This window comes from Leptodactylus fuscus, chromosome 1 (assembly GCF_031893055.1).
Source record: "Leptodactylus fuscus isolate aLepFus1 chromosome 1, aLepFus1.hap2, whole genome shotgun sequence".
In the NCBI taxonomy this organism is placed as follows: Eukaryota; Metazoa; Chordata; class Amphibia; order Anura; family Leptodactylidae; genus Leptodactylus; species Leptodactylus fuscus.
In genome coordinates this window covers 115,026,100-115,045,367 of record NC_134265.1, presented here as the reverse complement: position 1 = coordinate 115,045,367, position 19,268 = coordinate 115,026,100, and the positions used below count along the sequence as shown (strand labels likewise).

At 39.9% G+C, this 19,268-nt stretch overlaps 1 protein-coding gene across 1 annotated transcript; it reads left to right on the top strand.

Moving 5' to 3' along the window:
- Positions 1–1,551: 1,551 nt before the first annotated feature.
- On the top strand, positions 1,552–18,650 carry LRRC74B (leucine rich repeat containing 74B). The gene is made up of 13 exons (XM_075262754.1): positions 1,552–1,739; positions 3,999–4,173; positions 5,131–5,273; positions 5,803–5,935; positions 6,215–6,421; positions 7,955–8,064; positions 8,600–8,715; positions 9,973–10,051; positions 11,149–11,244; positions 12,126–12,242; positions 14,569–14,697; positions 17,012–17,097; positions 18,563–18,650. The coding sequence occupies exons 1-13, from the start codon at positions 1,572–1,574 to the stop codon at positions 18,588–18,590; spliced, it is 1,587 nt and encodes a 528-aa protein (XP_075118855.1). The 5' UTR covers positions 1,552–1,571; the 3' UTR covers positions 18,591–18,650.
- The last annotated feature ends 618 nt before the right edge of the window (positions 18,651–19,268 follow it).

The window sequence follows — 19,268 nt, the reverse complement described above, 5'->3', positions numbered from 1 at the left end:
TTTCAGATAGTAAGTACAGGAGCAGCCTGACAAACAGGAATAATCACATATGATTACCATGGGTGGGTTATACTTGTATGCACCGTGTTAATGTCCTCCCAATAAGCTGAAAAAAAGCAAAGCTGCATTTGTCAGCTGACTCCATCAATAATGCAACATTAAAGAGGACCTTTAATAACCTCCAACAATTTATAGGTGCTGCCCATTGATTCTGGCACAGTTGGAATTTTTTGCAACACTGTGGCAGCAGAGGTGCCGATTCACAAGGGTAAAACTGCCATTTGATTAGGGCACCTAATATGCTGCGTTCAGACTCCCTTTCATTGAAAGCACAGATTGATGGGTAACCCTCAGTCCTACAAGATTTTGTGGCCAGTGATCAGTGGAAAAACTGCTGATCAATTATTTTCTGCAATGTGGAACCTCACCCTTAGGGTGCATGCACACTATGTAACGCCGGGCGTGTATGAGAGCCGTACACGCCGGCGTTACAGCAGGGCTGCCGAGCACTTCCCATTCACTTCAATGGGAGCGCTCGTAAACGCCGCTGTTACGAGCGCTCCCATTGAAGTGAATGGGAAGTGTTCGGCAGTCTGCTGTAATGCCGGCGTGTACGGCTCTCATACACGCCCGGCGTTACGTAGTGTGCATGCACCCTTAGGGTGCATTCACACTGAGTAAACGCTAGCTTATTTTGTAGAGTAAAATTACACTTGTAAATTTTGCTATCCCATTGACTTCAATGACATTTTACAGGCGTATTTTTACAGGCGTATTTTTTACAGGCGTATTTTTACACTTGTAAAAAAATATCATTGAAGTCAATGGGATAGCAAAATTTACAAGTGTAATTTTACTCTACAAAATAAGCTCGCGTTTACTCAGTGTGAATGCACCCTTAGGCTTTATAGCATGCAAATGCCTGGATCTTATTCTGTGGATCAGCAGCATATTCTATCTGAAAACAGGATGAGATACAAATGTAGAAGTGCAGGAGAGTCATCCATATGATAGTTACTGTGATTACAGCCTGTGTGTCAGAATACAGCATGCTGAATATTTAACGTGTACTGAACATTACATACAGAGTAAGCATTTTCTGCTGTATGTGAATAGGAGTTAAATCTGCATAATAAAATCCTCAACAGATAAACCACATGTGATCAGGGACTTAGTGATTTGGATTGTCATTGCACACTGTGCCAGGCTGTGGATCTCACTCTTGTTGAGAATCACTGTTAAGCAGTGACTGTCTCTATGGTAACAATACAACAAACCAGGGCCCTAGCACTCCCGCCTATGGCTTCTGATTGGTGGATTTTTCAGAGCAGCTGCTGCAATTGGTCTGTGGCAATGTCAATCAGCTTGGAGAAAAGCAGCCGAGCAAGTTTCTATGTAGTCACCGTCAGCACAAGCCTGGATAGGCTCTCCTTGCTTTCCTCTTTATAGAGCGATCGACTGTATATTAATTTTTACATGTTGGGAAATATGTGTGTAATAGTTGTAGTCACATTTTAGGGTTTATTACATAATCATTCAGTGCTGCATTTATAAGAAGGATCACTGTGAGTATGGTGTTCGGCAAGAGGTTTTCTAAGGACATGAGTCCAATGCTTCCCTCAGTGGAGGAGGCAAAGGATGCTGAGGAGGAAGAAGTCAACCATTCCTTAGGAGGAATTCCTAGCAGACCACCAAGCAGACCATTGCCGCAACTGAGCCGAGGAAGTGTTGACAATAAAGTAAGTTATTTAAATATATTTTAAGGAAAACTTTCCTGTGTGGGGTATTTATTGGTTTTTTTTTGTGACCTTTACTCCCTCATTAGGGATTATGAAGCACTAGCCTAGACTTTGTCTGTGTGTTGTTGACGTCAATGATCCGCCTATATTCAGCAAATTGCTACTGTCGATTGTTTGCCTGCTCCATCATTTTGGCAGCTCTTAAAGGGATTCTACCATTAAACTACCTTTTTTTTCTAATGAACACGTCGGAATAGCCTTAAGAAAGGCTATTCGTCTCCTATCTTTAGACGTGGTCTCCGCCGCGCCGTTCCGTAGAAATACCGGTTTTAACCGGTATGCAAATGAGCTCTCCGCAGCAATGAGAGCGGGCCCCAGCACTGAAACACCGATGAGCGTGTCCCCATTGCTGCCCAGAGCTCTTTCCTGCGCCGCCTCCTTCTTCTGCAGCAACTCCGCCTCTTCTGGCTTCTCTTGCTCCTGTAGTTCTATACAGGAGCATAGAGAGGCCACCCCAAAAAGGCCGCCGGCCGGCTCCTGAATTGAGCTGCAAGAGCGGCTACCCAAAAATGGCCGCCGGACGGCTCCTGTATTGAACTGCAAGAGTGGCTACCCAAAAATGGCTGCCGGCCAGCTCCTGTATTGAACTGCAAGAGCGTAGATCTCCATTCAGGCTTCTTGTTGCATGAAGTTGTAATATGGCATCCATGGGCACTTTTTGTACCTATTTCAGATTCAGTACCAAATAAAAAGAAGATAATTAGATGTTGTATGCATGGAGATATTCCCTTTAAGAAGGAAAACTTCTAGAGTATAACTCTCTGTACAAATAACATAATGATGATTTGTGCACCAAGTCACACAGCCTTGATGTACTGACGTACAGGCTCTATGCACATGGCTTTGCGGTGTGCATGGGATTTTAAAGTGATACTGTTTATTAGACAAATAAGATTGAAAGGGCAATTGCTTAAAACCTGCTTTTTCAGTGTGCTTGCTACAAATCGGGCAATTTTTTTTTCTGCAGAGCACCTTGTGCCCCATCTGTAGATGTCAATAAGAGATATGTACATCATCTATTATACTGTATGCCATTTAAAGAATTCTCCTAATAGAGACACTTATCCCCAATCCACAGTAACAGTTATACAGCTATCTCCTACAGACCAATAGTAGTAAACTGAGCACAGTGGTCACTTGTATGTGTCTCTATTGCAATATTTGAAACTTTTGTGTCAAAAAGACAAAAGTGTTGTAGGTATAATATCTGTATTTGCTAACCAAAAAAGTTACATTTACAAGCTGTCATAGCATAATGGCTCATTCTTCAAGCATTCCAAATGAATGAATGAAAACTCAGCACACCACTGACAAGAGGATACACAAAGTCAATTAGTGATATGTTAGTGATATAACTCACTCTCATGCTAGATTGACACTAGGCTTTATGTCATTCACGTCCATCGGGGGACCTGAACAACGGAGAGTCAGACCACTACAACGGTGGTTACACACAGAGACCAGCAGAACCCAATGACATTTCAAAAATGAAAGTGGCAGAGAAAAAAGTCCTCGTTTCAGGACTTTCAATTTTTGGCAGTCTCTGTGATGGAGTCTCCAGTGAAGACTTCTATGCAGATGTGAACCCAGCCTTATCTCACTAACATATCACCTTATGAAATAACTGACTTTCTGTAGCATCCTGCTAATGTTGTGCTGAGTCCTCAGTCATTCATTTGAAAAAGCCTGAAGAAGGAGCCTCTGTTCTCTGAGAGTTGCCAAAACACTGCATCATGTGGATCTTCAGCGCCAACAACACGCTCATTATATTGCTTCCCAGCGAGTTGCTGAGATACCGGAACAATCACGGACACAGCACGTGGAACGCGTTCAGTGGCAGGCCAGCTTGACAGCTGTCGAAACACTGGAGCAGGTGAATCATCAACACCAACAACACATTCATTATATGGCGTCCCAGCGAGATGCCGAAACAATCACAGGCACAGTGCCAGGAACAAGTTCATCAGCAGGACATCTTGCGAGCTGCCAAAATGCCGCAGAAAACAAACCATCGCCGGCAGCAATTTGTTGAATATAGGCGGATCATCCACTCCAACAACCCGCAGACGGAGTCGTGGGCAGAGGCTAGTTAGAAAATTAATGAGGAGCAATTGCTTCATGTAGCAGTTAATGGTGCTTGTCACGAGAACTCTTACTATTAGTTCTTGTTCTAATGGTGAATTGTTACATCTTTTCTAGATTGTACTAAGATCAGCTAGATCAAGGTCCACGACAGAAGAAGTGAAGCAGGAAACAAATGAGGATATACCAAATACGGAAGAAACAGAGGAGACTGTACTAAATCAACACCCTGAAGACTCTGAAAAGCCAAAAGAAAATCCAGATAACTGGGACACAGACTTAGAAATTGAAGGTTTGTTACGAGTGGATATCTGAAGTTGTCAACCACATTAGAGCACATGATGTTATCTAGAAGCAGAGGGAGATGGCTCATAAAGCATGTGATATTTGTTATATCTTATCAAAGAAAAAGATAATTTTGTGACATGTGATGTGTAAATTATTTTATACATACATTCATTTATTTTTATAATGTGCTCTAGGTTCTAACTTAACAGAAAAATGCATGATTTAAGTTAACAAGCCTTCTTACAAGTTCTTTGCATTATATTTAGCTGTAATTTCACTTCAAGCCAACGAGTTGTCCGAGTGGTTGCAAGATATATACTGCCAAACAACTAAGTTTGTGGTTATGTGGTTGGGACAACTTCTACCTAGAAACTATATTGCCAGACATGATATATGGGCAGTATAGTGGCATAGTGGTTAGCAGCGCTGGAGTCCTAGTTTTGAATCCAGCCAAGGACAACATCTGCAAAGGGAGTATGTATGGTTCCCGGTGTTTGCATGGATTTCCTCCGGGTACTTTGATTTCCTCCCAGATTCTAAAGACATGCTGATAGGGATTTTAGATTCGGCGTCCTGCTTGGGACAGTGTTGTCAATATCTCTGTAAAGAGCTGCGGAATATGATGGTGCTGTGTAACTAAGCAAAATAGATAATAGCTGATCAGCTCTGCGCTGTATTTTTACGGTGTTGACAACAAAGAATTGCATAAACAGTTTGTCAACCAAAAACTGCACTTTAACAGTTTAAATGGCGTCTTCTGAGAGATGCAGGGATATATACATATATATATATATATATATATATATATATATATACTTTTTGCTATATGCATTTCACATTCACGGATGGGGAATAAGCTGTGGTCTGTTCTAGGGAAATCAGTCATGAAAAGCCTGTCGCATTCATCTGAAAGGGGTTGCCTTGCACAGTAATTAACTAAAAATTCCATTTACTTTTGCAGAAGTCAAACATTCTTATGATCCCTCTGGTAAAGCCAGATACCTATCCGCCTGCCAGCTATTTGGTGTGGTTCCAGTATCATACTTCTTACGTCATATGGGGGACTCTGAGCTGGTAATGAGGCATCATGGGCTTGGTGCACAGGTATCCGTTACTAAAACCAATGACTTTTCTTAAATGTTGAAAATGAGCAAAAAAGTCTTTAGAATTTGTAATGCTAAAGGACTTATGCCATGAAACGTATTTACCCTCCATCCTTGGGATTGAGAATAAATGCCTGATCAATGGGGATCTCATGGCTGAAACCCCTATGATCCCAAGAATGAAGGGTGTATTTTTGCCCCTGCTGTTCATTCAGCCTGACAGCAGCCTGGCTAAATATTTGCATGTCTTTTTTTTTTTTTTTTTTGCCTCCATTCACTTCAATGGGGGGTGCCTGATATAACCAAAGTACAGCACTCGGCTACCTTTGACATTCCCATTGAAGTGAATGAGAGACACATCCACCTCCAATCCCAGATTCAGACTGGATGCAGTCAGGCTGAATTTGGAGTGGGGAAAGGACCTCCATTTTTTTCCTCATGGCATAACCTCCTTTATTGAAAGATCAGTATGGGTTTGTAATTCAACTTGAAAAGACTACAATGAATTATAATCTGCTTTTTTATTCCAGGCTACTAAAGCAATTGCTCTTTCTTTGGTGACCAACACTTCAATTGTGAAATTAGATCTCAGTGATAACTGGTTGGAAGGAGAGGGGGCTGCTGCAATTGCAGATATGTTGAAGGAAAACTGCTATATTTCAGGTTTGTCTGTGTGGTATTGTTGAATGGATGAATATATACCTTACTTCCCTCCCCTCTCAACAGGGGGAGTGATTGAGCTAGAATTGGGCGCACTAAATGTACCATTTACAGTAATGGAGTCTTGTTATTCGGTAGAATGGTCTTTGATTCCCTCCTCCAGGCTACAGACCCTGAGCTGAATTGCTACCTCTGCGCCCGCTATAGCTATGCCTCTGTCTGTAACAAGGTAATATTATTACAACAATTAGAACCCTAGTCCTGCTGTGTATGTGCTTTCAGAGCTACACTTGTGTGACAACAGACTAGCACAAAAAGGTGCCAAAGTGCTGTCACTGATGCTCCTGGAGAACATGACACTACAGAAGGTGAACTTGTCAGGAAATGAATTCAATGACCAGGCTGCTTCCTGTTTATCTGAGGCCTTAATGAACAACCAGAAGGTGGAATCTATGGACCTCAGCCATAACATGTTTGGAGGTGGATCAGGTACAGCATACACATAAATGTTAGGTACTAATTATATTTTTTCCATTTTTGTTTCGTTTTTAAACAGGTTTTTTTTTTTAAGTACAAAACCTCATAAGCATTTTATAATATACTTAATGAGTATTATTTTTTAATTTATTAAGGAGGATTTTTTACCTCCTCTGCCAAGTCAAGTTTTTGCATAATTTTAATAGGCATTGCTCCACTAGTTCCACAACGGAATTTTTTCACTAGTCCCCACTGTTCCTGAAAAACAGGCGCGTTTTGGTGATTCATATGCTATTTAAGTTGTGTACTTTCAGATGGTCGGTGTCAGGTTAGAGCAGGCAGGAGGTGTAGTTATGAGCTCTAACACTGTCCACCTCAAATTGTATCTCAGAATCACATACACTTGTCTGTTCCTTCCCAACACTGCCTATCTGACAGGACAGAGCCGAAATAGCATATCGGGCACCAAAACTACCGTAACTGCATTTACTTCTCTGTAATGGCAGGAAATAGAGACAATATTCCAACTGTGCTGGAATCAGTGGGGCAGTGCCTATGACCGGATTCTAAGAACTGGAGTTGGTGGACGTGGTGAAAGATCCTTGTTAACTAAACAGGGCATACATGTAGCTGCAGTCTTTTCAAAACCATTGCCTGTATATACATAGCAAGAACATGTATTCTTTGTGTAGGTAAAGTTCAAATTTTGCCTGTTCTCTAAATTCTGATGAACATCAGCCTTTTCAAATTCATAATTTATTTATTTATTTATTTATTTATTGTTGTTTAGACAGAAATTGTAAATGAAAAGATTCTGTATATAAAACTGTTAGAGTTAAGTCCTCCATCTTTGTATTTTGTGAACCATCTTGTAACCTTTTTCATATAAACTGTATACGTATGTCTGTTTAAAGTTCAAGAGGCCCTTTTGGGTGGTTAAGGGATGCTGTGTGGATGAATCCTTATCTTTGTCTATCTCAAGGGTCTCATCTTTTGAAGATGCAGCTGACTATTTGTACATCTCTTATCTCTTTTACTCGATGTATACAATTAGAGTGTGTAGAGTGTATATACTTAGAGTTTATGTAGCCTATTTGTTATCTTCAAGGTTGGAATTGATTGGCACCAGCATGTAATCTTCTCTATCTTGCCATGATATGAGATGCTAGTTCACACATAAGTATTTTGAAACTTTCTGTGTTTAAGGACAAAGTCCATCCTAGTTTGGAAAGCTATAATGAGATGCAAAATACATTGGGCCTTTAGCCAATAGTCATGTGCCAGGTTTATGTTAAAACTCTACAATGTTATGTCATTAGAATAGTCCAACCTACTTTTGTCTGTATTGTATTTAAACTACCTTTTTGCACTATTAAAATCAGAACTCACTTGATACACTATCAGTTGTGTGTGTGTGGCTTCTCCAGGCTAAAGGATGGGTGAGATCATCCAGGCCTGTTATTTAATTTGGAACTCTGCAACATACTCTTATTATGGGGACCACTTAAAGTCTCTAACAAAACCAATGCTATAAATTCTGTCTAGGTGAAATATTGGGCGCTGCTATTGCTGAAAACACAGGAATGCTGGAACTGAATCTCAGCTGGAACTCTTTTCGTGGAAAAGCAGCAATAGCCATTGCTAAGGGAATAGGGGTATGTATTTAATCGTCTATTCTAGAATCAAAAGGGCGTTAATGTAATATATACTTATTCACATTCACATCTTAGACTGTCATGGCTGTATATAGAAATGCTACTGGAACAATAATATATACCACGGAGAGTTAATTTTTTTGGTATTTTGTACATTGTTTGCTTTCACACAGCAGTGTTTGGTCAGTGATTTTGTTCAGTGATTGTGAGCCAAAATTAGGAGTGGAGACTACACAGAGATCAGGTATAATAGAAATATTTCTACCTGTTCTGTGTTTTTAACCCACTTCTTGTTTTGGCACACAATCACTGTCCAAACACTAACCTTGTGAAAGCAGCCTAAGAATGCCACATACTACTTTTACAGAGAGTATGCAGTCTAAGAGAAATTGGCTCAGCTTTCTAAGTCTATGCACTATAGCCTTTACCAAAGATTCATTATATATCATTTGCACAATTCTCTATTGTTACACAATTTGACTCCTGCTTGTGTGGAAAATCTCCTATTGTATATATTATTTCTATTTGCCTACAGGCCAATATTTTTCTGCGAGTGCTAGACCTATCGTACAATGGATTTGGAAATGATGGATCAGCTGCTTTAGGAGAGGCTCTGAAGGTCAATAATGTGTTAGAAGAAATAAATATCAGGTAAATATATATCTGGGAAGTAATAGAATGAATTACAATTAGTATCTGTATGATGAACCATGAATACTATTATGTCATTGTCTTTATTCGAAAGAAATGGAGCCTTCCAGAGACAGAAGAGCTTAGATGGCCAATGTGTCCATGCCACATCTCATCCGGTGAAATACGGCAGACAAAGAGTACCACTCTTTACAGATCATCTATCTCTTTTTAGATTGTAGCTTGACTACATAAAAGAAACCAATGAATACGAGGCTAACATTTGTTTTTATACATTGTTGGATTTTACAGTTCTACAGTACAATGACAATTTTCACTGGGGGCATGGTCTTAAAAATCAATCGCCAAAATTTCTAAAGAGGAATGTAGGAAAAAATGGTGGTGTGCATGTTATAATATCACATATAGCTATTTTTCATTAAACAAGCAAATATTTATTGGATTAAAGCTACTTCTGTCCACTAATAAACTTTAGTTGTCATGCATGATACATACATCTGTTATCTCCAGTGTTTCATCCATTCTTTCCACTTATAGAACAGTGACCCGTTCCAAGTCTTAGACGCACAGAGTATAGGTTTTGTGGCATGACAAGCTTTTTGGTGACTATATGGGCAGAGTTGAGTCAGATGTTTCATAGAAGTCAACAGTAAAATATGAAGTTCTCTACACATAATGAAGGGTATTTATCTCGCATCTTGCTGTAGCTTTTCTCTTAATTTTTTTTAATGTTGTGTTAGCAAGATGTATGATGTGTTTGTACCTATTTTGAAGGCTTTTACGCCAGACTCTTCACTTTGCTTTTTATGTCAGAGAAAGTGGGTGTGATTTATCGTAGAAACTTTTACAAGGAATTTCTGAAAAGTACATAAAAGGGACAACTACACTCTAGTACAGTGATGACGAACCTTTTAGAGCCCGAGTGCCCAATCTGCAACCCAAAACCCACTAAATTATCACAAAGATACAGCAATTTAACCTTAATATTGTTTGGATCCACAATTGCAGAAAATTGTGGATCCGAACACAGCCTCAAATGTGCAATAACGTAGGTGTGGCATTCTTGAGGACATTTTCCACCACCAGAAATTACTTGTGATAGAAAACTGAAGCTTTCTTTTTACCTTGGTGCATTTTTTGTAGAAGTTTTTCCTCTAATACAGCTTTAAGTTCACTTTGTGTCTGAACGATAGATTTAAAAAAAAAAAAAAAAAGAAGAGATGCAATAAAAACTTTGTGTGTGTTTTTGCTTTTAAGCAACAATCGGATTTCCTTACAAGGTGCTGTACGTTTTGCATTGTGCCTTAAAGAAAATAAAACTCTGAGAGTGCTAGAGGTAAGCAATGTGTATATTAACAGGCAGGCAGTTTGTGGATAATTTCACTAGAAGTGCACCAGAAACTTGATCTACATCTACAGATGCCAAAGCAATGATTTAAAGCTGTTCAGCAATAGATGTACTTTAAAGGATATGCCATAAATGTTTGATAGATGCAAATCCCACATCAAAGAGGTGCACATTGTCCTTAGAATGGGGGTTCCCTTGACCCCCATTATGTCTCTTGAGGCAACTACCAGCTGCTACATTCAGGCAGCAAATAACTGTAGTGATGGTTGCACGTATCCATGCCTCTCACTGCCCATTTCAATGGCTCATTTCTCTCCCTGGTTGGGCAGCTGCTTTGCCAGAGTCAAGGACTGAAGGACCCCCATTCTGGATATAGGTGCAGGTCCTTGAGGTGCGATCCACAACTGTATAGCTGGTATACAGTAGCATACTATAACATGTATTTTTCTTACTGTATCACAAGCCTTCTGTCACAATCTTAATGTTAGTGAATATATTACCATGTGTTTCTATTGGAAGTTATGCCATAATGTAGTGATAGTCCAGATAATTGCATAATGACTAGAGATGAGCGACCACTGTTCGATCAAATAGATATTCATATCCCCTCCCACCTTCCTTGGCGCTTTTTTTGCACCAATAACTGTGCAGGGGAGGTGGGACCAGCAATGCATTGACCAGCATTGATTGGCCGAATGCCATACAGAGTACAGCATTCAGCCAATCAACGCTGCTTCTGCCGGAGGCTGGTCTGTGAGGAGGCGGAGTCTAAGATCGGCCCAGAATGGAGACTGCTGTGGACCGATCTTAGACTCTGCCTCCTCCGGCAGAACCAGCGTTGTTTGGCCGAATGCTGTACTCTGTATGGCATTCGGCCAATCAACGCTGGTCAATGCATTCCTATGCCGAGATGTAGCATCTCTAATAATGACGGCTGTCATGTAGCCCCAAGAGGCATGACTCCCTTAGATGCACTATTTTTTAATAGTACTGTACTTTTCTGCATATTTTATGTATGATTACTTAATATGATGTTTTTCTATTATGGTATAACGATTATTATTTTTCTGTTTTTCTTTTTTTAGATGGCAAGAAATCCTATGCAAAGTGATGGATGCTTTGCCATTCTAAAGTCAATTCAAGCAAACTCAGAGTCAGCTATAGAGTTACTTGACTTCTCTGTAAGTAGACAATCTAACATTAAATATTCAAAAGGATTATTTAATTTTCCAAACTGAAACTGAACAAAAAATCACACAATTGTTGCAGTTTTTGCAAAATTTGCATAAAAAACATGACAAAAAAAATACATCACGTTTTTTCTGCCTCCCATTGATTCCATTGATTTTTCAAGGTGAAATCTGCCTGAAGATAGGTCATGGCACTTTTTTTTGCTCTAGCTGAAAGCAGAGGGAAAAAAACTGCAACTGACTTCCAATTAAATGAATGAGAGATGTTAGCCTGCAAAAAATTCCATGTGAGCATACCCTAATGCTGGTTACGCTGGGTTCACACCTGCGTTTGGGGTCTCCATTCTATGGTTTCCGTCTTCTGCATGCCAGAAGACGGAAACCATAGACCGGGTCCGGCCGTGCGCGGCGGTGAGCGTTTTAGGCTCTCCGCCGCGAAACCGGATTTTTTTATCAGAGTGCATGTCCGACTCTGTGTCCGGATTATAAAACCCGGTTTCGCGGCGGAGAGCATAAAACGCTCACCGCCGCGCACGGCCGGACATCTCTCTCACCCATTCAAATGAATGGGTGAGAGAGACTCCTGCAGGTTTCCGTATCCTGCCTCTGTTTTAGGCAGGAAACGGAAACCTAAGTACGGAGTGCCGGGCCGCAGATGTGAACGAGCCCTTAGTGGTTTCTGCAATGTTTACATTTACCACTGCTGCTTCAGCGGAGAACAATGAGTATGGAGATCTGTAAAAGAAAGAGCAGAAGTTAGACCACTTGTAATTTATATTGTTATATTGCATCTAGTTTTATTTTCCAGTCATGTTTGATACATGTAAATGTCATGCAATGTGTCATACTTTTTATTGTTTCCATTATTTTAGGATATTGTTGTAAACAAGGAGTTTGATGATCTGTATGCTGCCGTAAAGACAACTATGCCAAATTTATCTATCAAGCTAGGAGGAAATTCTGACATGTTCAAAAGAACTATTCATAAGGTAACATCAGCCATATGATATGATAAGAAGAAGATTCTACATCGAAATCCTCATCAAATCAGCTAACATTGGAAATCTAATGCAAGAGAATTGGTTATGATATTCTATTCACATGTTTGTTGAAAAAAAATATCACAGAATATGCAGTATGCTCTAGCCATACAGAAATGGCATGCTCTACCTGTACCTGCTCTATGTGCACAGAATAAGCAGTATCCTCTATCTGTGTGGAGTATACAGTATACATAAAATATAATGATTTCTCTATCTGCACATAATATGCAGTATGCTCTATCTGTGCCGAATATTTGTATAGTCTATTTATATGGACCATGCAGCCTGCTCTATCCACACTGAGTATGCAGCATGCTCTCTTAGCACATAATATGCTCTATCTGTTCAGAATATGAAGCATGCTGTATATTCCATGCAGACAAGTCACATACTAGCCCCATCAATTGACACCAGTGGTAATCCTTATGGAACAGCTGTCATATTTTCAACAGAAATCCAAGCATTAGCCTAGTATAAGCCTTAGGCAAATCTTGAATGTGTGAACATATTTAGTCTGTAGTAACCTTTCAGAATTTTCTATATTTTTTTGCATAAATTTGATCTAAAACTGCATATCTCATTTTCATATAAGTACTGGGTAAGAGACCAGGTCAAACAAAATAGTGAAAAATAATAAATTTGGTCATATATTTATTGAAGAAAATTATCCATTATCACTTATCTGTGGAAAATTGTGAACCTTGAGGGTAAGTTCACACAGGGTTTTTTGGTCAGGATTTTGAGGCCGTATCTGCCTCAGAATCCTGACCAAAAAGACGGCTCCCATTGAAATCAATGGGAGCCAGTCAATTTTTTTTTTCCGGGAGCCATTTGTTCTGGCTCCCAGAAAAAGAAGTGACATGCTCATTCTTTCAGGCGGATTTGCCTAGCGACATCCGCCTGAAGACAATCCCTCCCAACTAGGCCCATTCATTTGGGCCTAATCCGAAGTGGAGTGCGCGACTGGATGCCGGTGCACTGCACCGGCATCCAGTCGCAGCTACCTGTAATTTGGACCAGAACCTGAGGGTTCCAGTCCAAAAAAACCCAGTGTTAACATACCCTTTGGATTAGCAGATAATTTGAGTGTGAAAATAGAGTCAGGTGTTTTCAGTCAATGGGATGACGATATGGTATGAGCAGATGACCTAGAATCTATCAAAGTCTGATCTTCACACCACGTTTATGGAAATGTATCCAAATGTATGGAACGAGCAAAGGAGATTTCTGTGGACCTCCAAAGAACAGTTAAGGCTCATCAGTCTAGAAAAATTTCAAAAACATCTTTAAAGAGTTTGTACTCCACAAATCCGTAGTCTGACAGCATGTGAATAAATGGAGGAAATTCAAGACCATTCTTAACACACCCAGGAGTTGTGCCAAGAGTAAGGGCTCGTTCACATCAGCATTGTGAACTCCGTTCTGCAGGTTTCCGTTTCCTGCCTAAAACAGAGGCAGGAGACGGAAACCTGCAGGAGTCTCTCTCACCCATTCATTTGAATGGGTGAGAGAGATGTCCGGCCGTGAGCGGCGGTGAGCGTTTTATGCTCTCCGCCGCGAAACCGGGTTTTATAATCCGGACACAGAGTCGGACATGCAGTACTCTGTGTCCGGATAAAAAAAATCCAGTTTCACGGCGGAGAGCCTAAAACGCTCACCGCCACTCACGGCCGGACCCGGTCTGAGCTTTCCGACTTCTGGCATGAAGAAAACTGAAAGCTCAGAATGGACAGGTGAACGCTAGTGTGAACCTAGCGTCAGGCATCGAATGGTCTGTGGGGTCAATAAGGAACCCAAGGTAACCTCTAAGGAAGGCCTTTCTAACATTAGCTAATGTAAATGTTCATGAGTCCGCCATGTGTTCCCTTTATCTACTTTTATATTTATGCATATTGATGAGCTACATTCAGCATTTTATACCTGTCTAACATTGAAGTGTCTGCATTGGCATATTTTTTTTTTATCAAATATCACACAATCTTTGAAAGATTTGACACATTCATAAGTTTAACACTTTTGTCAGATGTCAGTCCACTTTCTATGACACCCCGTTATGCAATAAGATTGCAACTTTAAATAAGTCAAACACATTGAGATAGGCTTTAAAACTTTGGGTTTCACTAACTTCTGAATTACTAACGCAGTCAATGTTATTTTTTTGGTGAAAATACTCCATAATAATTGTTACATATAAGAATGTGTTATTGGAATCAGTGGAGTCAGGAGTTCATTTTGAAGTTTTACACAACTGACACTTGGTTGTTTTGCTCAGGCAGATCCAATGAACAAAATAAAAGAATATATAAAGAAAAATAACCTGCAGGCAGCAGACTTGTTTGCAAAAATGGATGAGGAGAAGAGCGACCTGGTGACTCATGAAGACTTTGAGCGCAACTTAATGGCAAGTTCTCTGTTCAATGTCCCGAGGCAGAAAATAATTGAAAGGCTCACAAGTGACAATAGAAAAAGCTGATAAATTTTGCATGAAGCAAATCAAGCAGGTGAAAGGCTGACACATGAATTGTATAATACTGTCATGGAGCACAGAATGGTGGGTACTTATGCCCCACTGCCCCTATTAGCTAGTTAACTTGCCTTTATAAACTACAACAAATGTAAAAAAAAAAAAAAATTTGAACCAGTTCTGTTTTGTTCCTTTGTATGCTAGGCCCTATATGCTTGTATATAATAAGAAAAACAATAAAGTATGTTATACATGGCAGATGTTTCTGTGACTGAACATCTGTTCCATTTATCTGCATAGGGTTGTTTTGTGACAATTGCATGGATTTCTGTAAGCTGGATTCAGATAAATACCACAATTGCAGAAATGTCTGCATTAAAGTTTTGCGTAAAAAAAATACCCAAATTCTTTGAATGCTATTGAACAGCTCCTCTCAGCATGCAAAGATACCTACTATATATAAGATAAGATAATCCTTTAATAGTCCCACAATGGGGAAATTTCAGTGATACAGTTTCATAGATGGTACAGTATTATATAACAAGAGAGAAAAACACCTACAAGCTCATGGCAGATAGAGAAATCCTAGGAATCATAGCAACTAAAAAGAAAGAAACACAGACACACTTCAGGATCATTTAGTTCTCTGTGTGAAGTGATGTTAATAATACAGCCGAATGTGGTTGGAGGACACGAGGAGGGGTCACAGCATGTAGATATAACAGGCAAAAAACGTTTTTTTTGCAGAGGTGGGGGACATAGGTAGCTATCATGATAACATGTTGCAGTTCCTTTGGTAGGTAGTGAGATCTCATGCTCACAGCTGATAGTTCGGTATCTTGCATCAGCACTATTTATACTCGAGTATAAGCTGAGTTTTTCAGCACAGTTTTTGTGCTGAAAAAGCCCCCCTTGGCTTATACTCAAGTCAAGCAAAACATTTTTTTTTTTTTTTTTTTTTTTTTTTTGGGGGGGGGGGAGGGGGCTATGACCGGCCACAATAGTAATGTATACAATGTCAGGGTCTGGGGTTACTAGGTGGGGTGGCATAGACACAGTCCAGTTTCTTTAGTCCAAAACAAAGGTAAAGTTTTATTTTCAATCAAAAATATAGTGCAGCAACAAAAGGAAACAATACAAAAATAAATACCTGCCCGGCTAGGCTCTAACTAAACATAGAATAGATTACCTCACCTAGAATAACAGCTAGTTGAATCATTCAGGACACAGCTCTAAAATTATGACCTTTTTCTTTGGCACTCCAGCCAAGCTCTGCCCTCAGTCTGCTGCTGGAGCTGGCTTCTTAAGCTCCCTTGACGTACAGACTCTCTGCAGCTGAGTCACTGCCAGAACATCCCCAAAGTGTGGACTGGAGGGGGGGTGGAATGACAGGTCCCACTAATAATCTACCTGCCATTCCTAAAAATCCTCGGCTTATATTCGGGTCAGCTTATACTCGAGTATATACGGTAATTCAATAATATAGTGTTCAAGTGAAAAGAGTTATCCAGAGTAGAGATGGGGAAACCTCACAAGATTAGTTTTGATGAATCTGCTGAACATGTTCGCCACAAACTGGTAGCATGCAGACCCCAGAATATAATAAATGGATGCCTAAGTCAGGTGAGTAAAAATAACAAACACGTTCCTCACCTTTCCTGTGTATCATTGCAGCTTCTGGCATTACCGCATGGTCCTCTTCAGGCCTCTGGCTGATGTCAGGCATCCCAAGTTCACCAGTGAGGCCTGTGATTGGACTCAGCCATCACATGGAGCATGCCAGCCTGACAATATTTTGACCCAGCGTTCGTGCTGAGGCCTGTGTTTGGGAGTGTCTGACATCAGCCAAAGACCCAAAAAAGATGTTTGGGAGACCACCAAATGCCGATGAGAGTTGAGGCTTGGTGAGAATAAGTATTTAAGACGAAAACAAGCAACAAGGGCCCACGTGGCGGCCTAAGATTTCAGGCCCTGTAACAGCCACTATAGCTTCTGCTACTGGAGTTACACCAATGAAGATAATGACACTGTCCCGCCAGCAGGTAGCGATTGTACTGTCTCTAGCTGCCTATGTGGTGCTGTGCTTGAGGCATCGTGCCATTGTGAGAATGGCACAGAGGAAGATAAAGCAGTGTGAACTCTATAAATTAAGATGATTTATGATCAGAAGTACACAGGAGGATGAACTGCAGGGAAGTAAGGGCTTGTACTGGAGATGTCCTTTAGAAAACTGCTTTCTGTTATCTTGCAGAACACTGGGATTTCTATGTCTAAAGAAACAATTCAGGAGCTGATCAGATTCCTAGACAAAGACAAGAGTGGCTTGATTGATATCAGGTGATTATTAAATATTGTATATCCTTTATATTGTGATATATTGAACTTTTATCTAAAAACTTAGAAGTTGGAGCTGCCAATGACGTTTGCTCAATATAATACTGTTAACTAACAATGGAGTATACGGTATATATTTTTGGTGACATATATATAAAGCACTTATGCATACAGGTTGTTTTAATGGATAACCTTGAGCTTGTGACATTGACAGACCTCATGCACAGTCATTGAATACTTCCTGTTATACATATGAAAAGAATATTGCTATAAAGCATGGCTACAGTTATGTGCATATGGAGTTTATACACTGCTGTGTTAGATAACCGGTTACGTCACTCAATACTCGATTAAAAAGTATTATAAGGATTCTACATCAGCACATGACTGATATTACCTAAGCACAAAGTTTATACTGACCACACACAGAAGATATCTCTCCCTCAATTACCTGATATTTCCCTCTAATTTGGCCACGGTATATCCTGCATCAAGTAAAGACCTTTCTAATAGTGCCCCTCACTAAGGTTTCTCTTTCTGAAAAGAAAAGTTATAAGCTTTTAAATCCTTAGATCAGCATATCTACATTTACCTTACCTAGTCAAGGGGATGGTGAGGAGCTGCTTCATCTACTCAAGCAGTCATCATACTAAACCATACCCTGTGATGCATGATTGGCATGTCCCATACTGTCAGACCTCGGCCTGATAACCTATCTAACTGCCCAGTCTTACAGAGTGTAAGAGTGTCCTATAACATACAGTATCAGCCTTTATTAAGTATAAAAAACCATGGTCAACCAGTTGAACTTTTACCAGCAATCCCCTGACAAATCAGCAAATGTTTGTCTATTGGGTGATCGCATCTTTTATTCGCCACAAAAAAAGAAGGGTTAGGGCCCCTTCACACGGAGTATACACTCGCTGATTCTGAACTTGTAACACGTTCCGTATCAGCGGCGTTAAAACAGATCCCATTGCTTTCTATGGGAGCCGGCATACGTGCGCTCCCCATAGAAATGAATGGGCTGCTTTTTCTCTATAGCTTTCAATGGGATACGCGCTATAACGCTGCTGATACGAAACGTGTTATACGTTCAGAATCAGTGAGCGTATACTCCGTGTGAAGGGGCCCTTACTCTATAGCACGGTAGAGTATGTACTGAATTGATATTTGTCATATATGCAATCTATAGTATTAGACAGGGGCCACACAGTGGCTCAGTGGTTAGCACTGCAGCCTTGCAGCACTGGGTCCTGGTGTTCAAATACTGCCAAGGGCAAAAAAAAAAAAAATTTGCAAGGAGTTTGTATGTTCTCCCCGTGTTTGCATGGATTTCCATCCCATATTCCAAAAAAGACATTGTGATTGTGGGGCTCACAATCTACATTAAAAAAAAAAACTATCGTATTGGACAGTTTTCTAAAGTTGGTTTGTTATAAAGTTGTTTTTTTTTGTTTCTTTCCAGTGCATTTCACACAGCCCTGTCCTCTTGATGTGAGCGCCGTAAAGTGGATGTTGTCTACAGAGGAGCACTTTCATGTTGTTAGTCTTTGTTATTACACTCTCGTTCACACTCTTTATTTTTTTTTTTTCATAGTTTGTTGTTTATAGCTTAAAACTGTTGCCCATAACTGATTTACCTATGTGGTATCACTATAGTTATAATATGTCATATCGCTGTTCTCAAACATGGCCATGTCTAGATCACACTTTTGGAAGTTGATGCCCAGGGTAAAGAAGCAGCCAAAAATGCTAGTAAATATGTTGTAAAAGTCATTTGTGGGAAGGTCCCTTTAAGCAGAAAGCATTAAGAAATGTGAAGTATGTCCTGTTTCTCACCAAACTGCAGTTATGTGACCAGTAGTTACTGTACAGATATAATAAAGTTAAAATATTTTCTGCTAGTAATTTCAGTGGTTACATTAACCGTTTATGTCACATCTATTCCACATGAAACCATGTATTATTACAAAGATTCATATTTTAACCCCTTAAGGACAAAGCCCAAATGTATGTTAAGGACCAGGCCTATTTTTTCAAAATTGACATGTGTCACTTTAAATGGCAATAATTTTGAGACGCTTTAATTTACACAAGTGATTTTGGGATTATTTTCTCGTAACACATTATACTTCATGTTAGTGGTAAACACTAATCAATATTTTTGTATT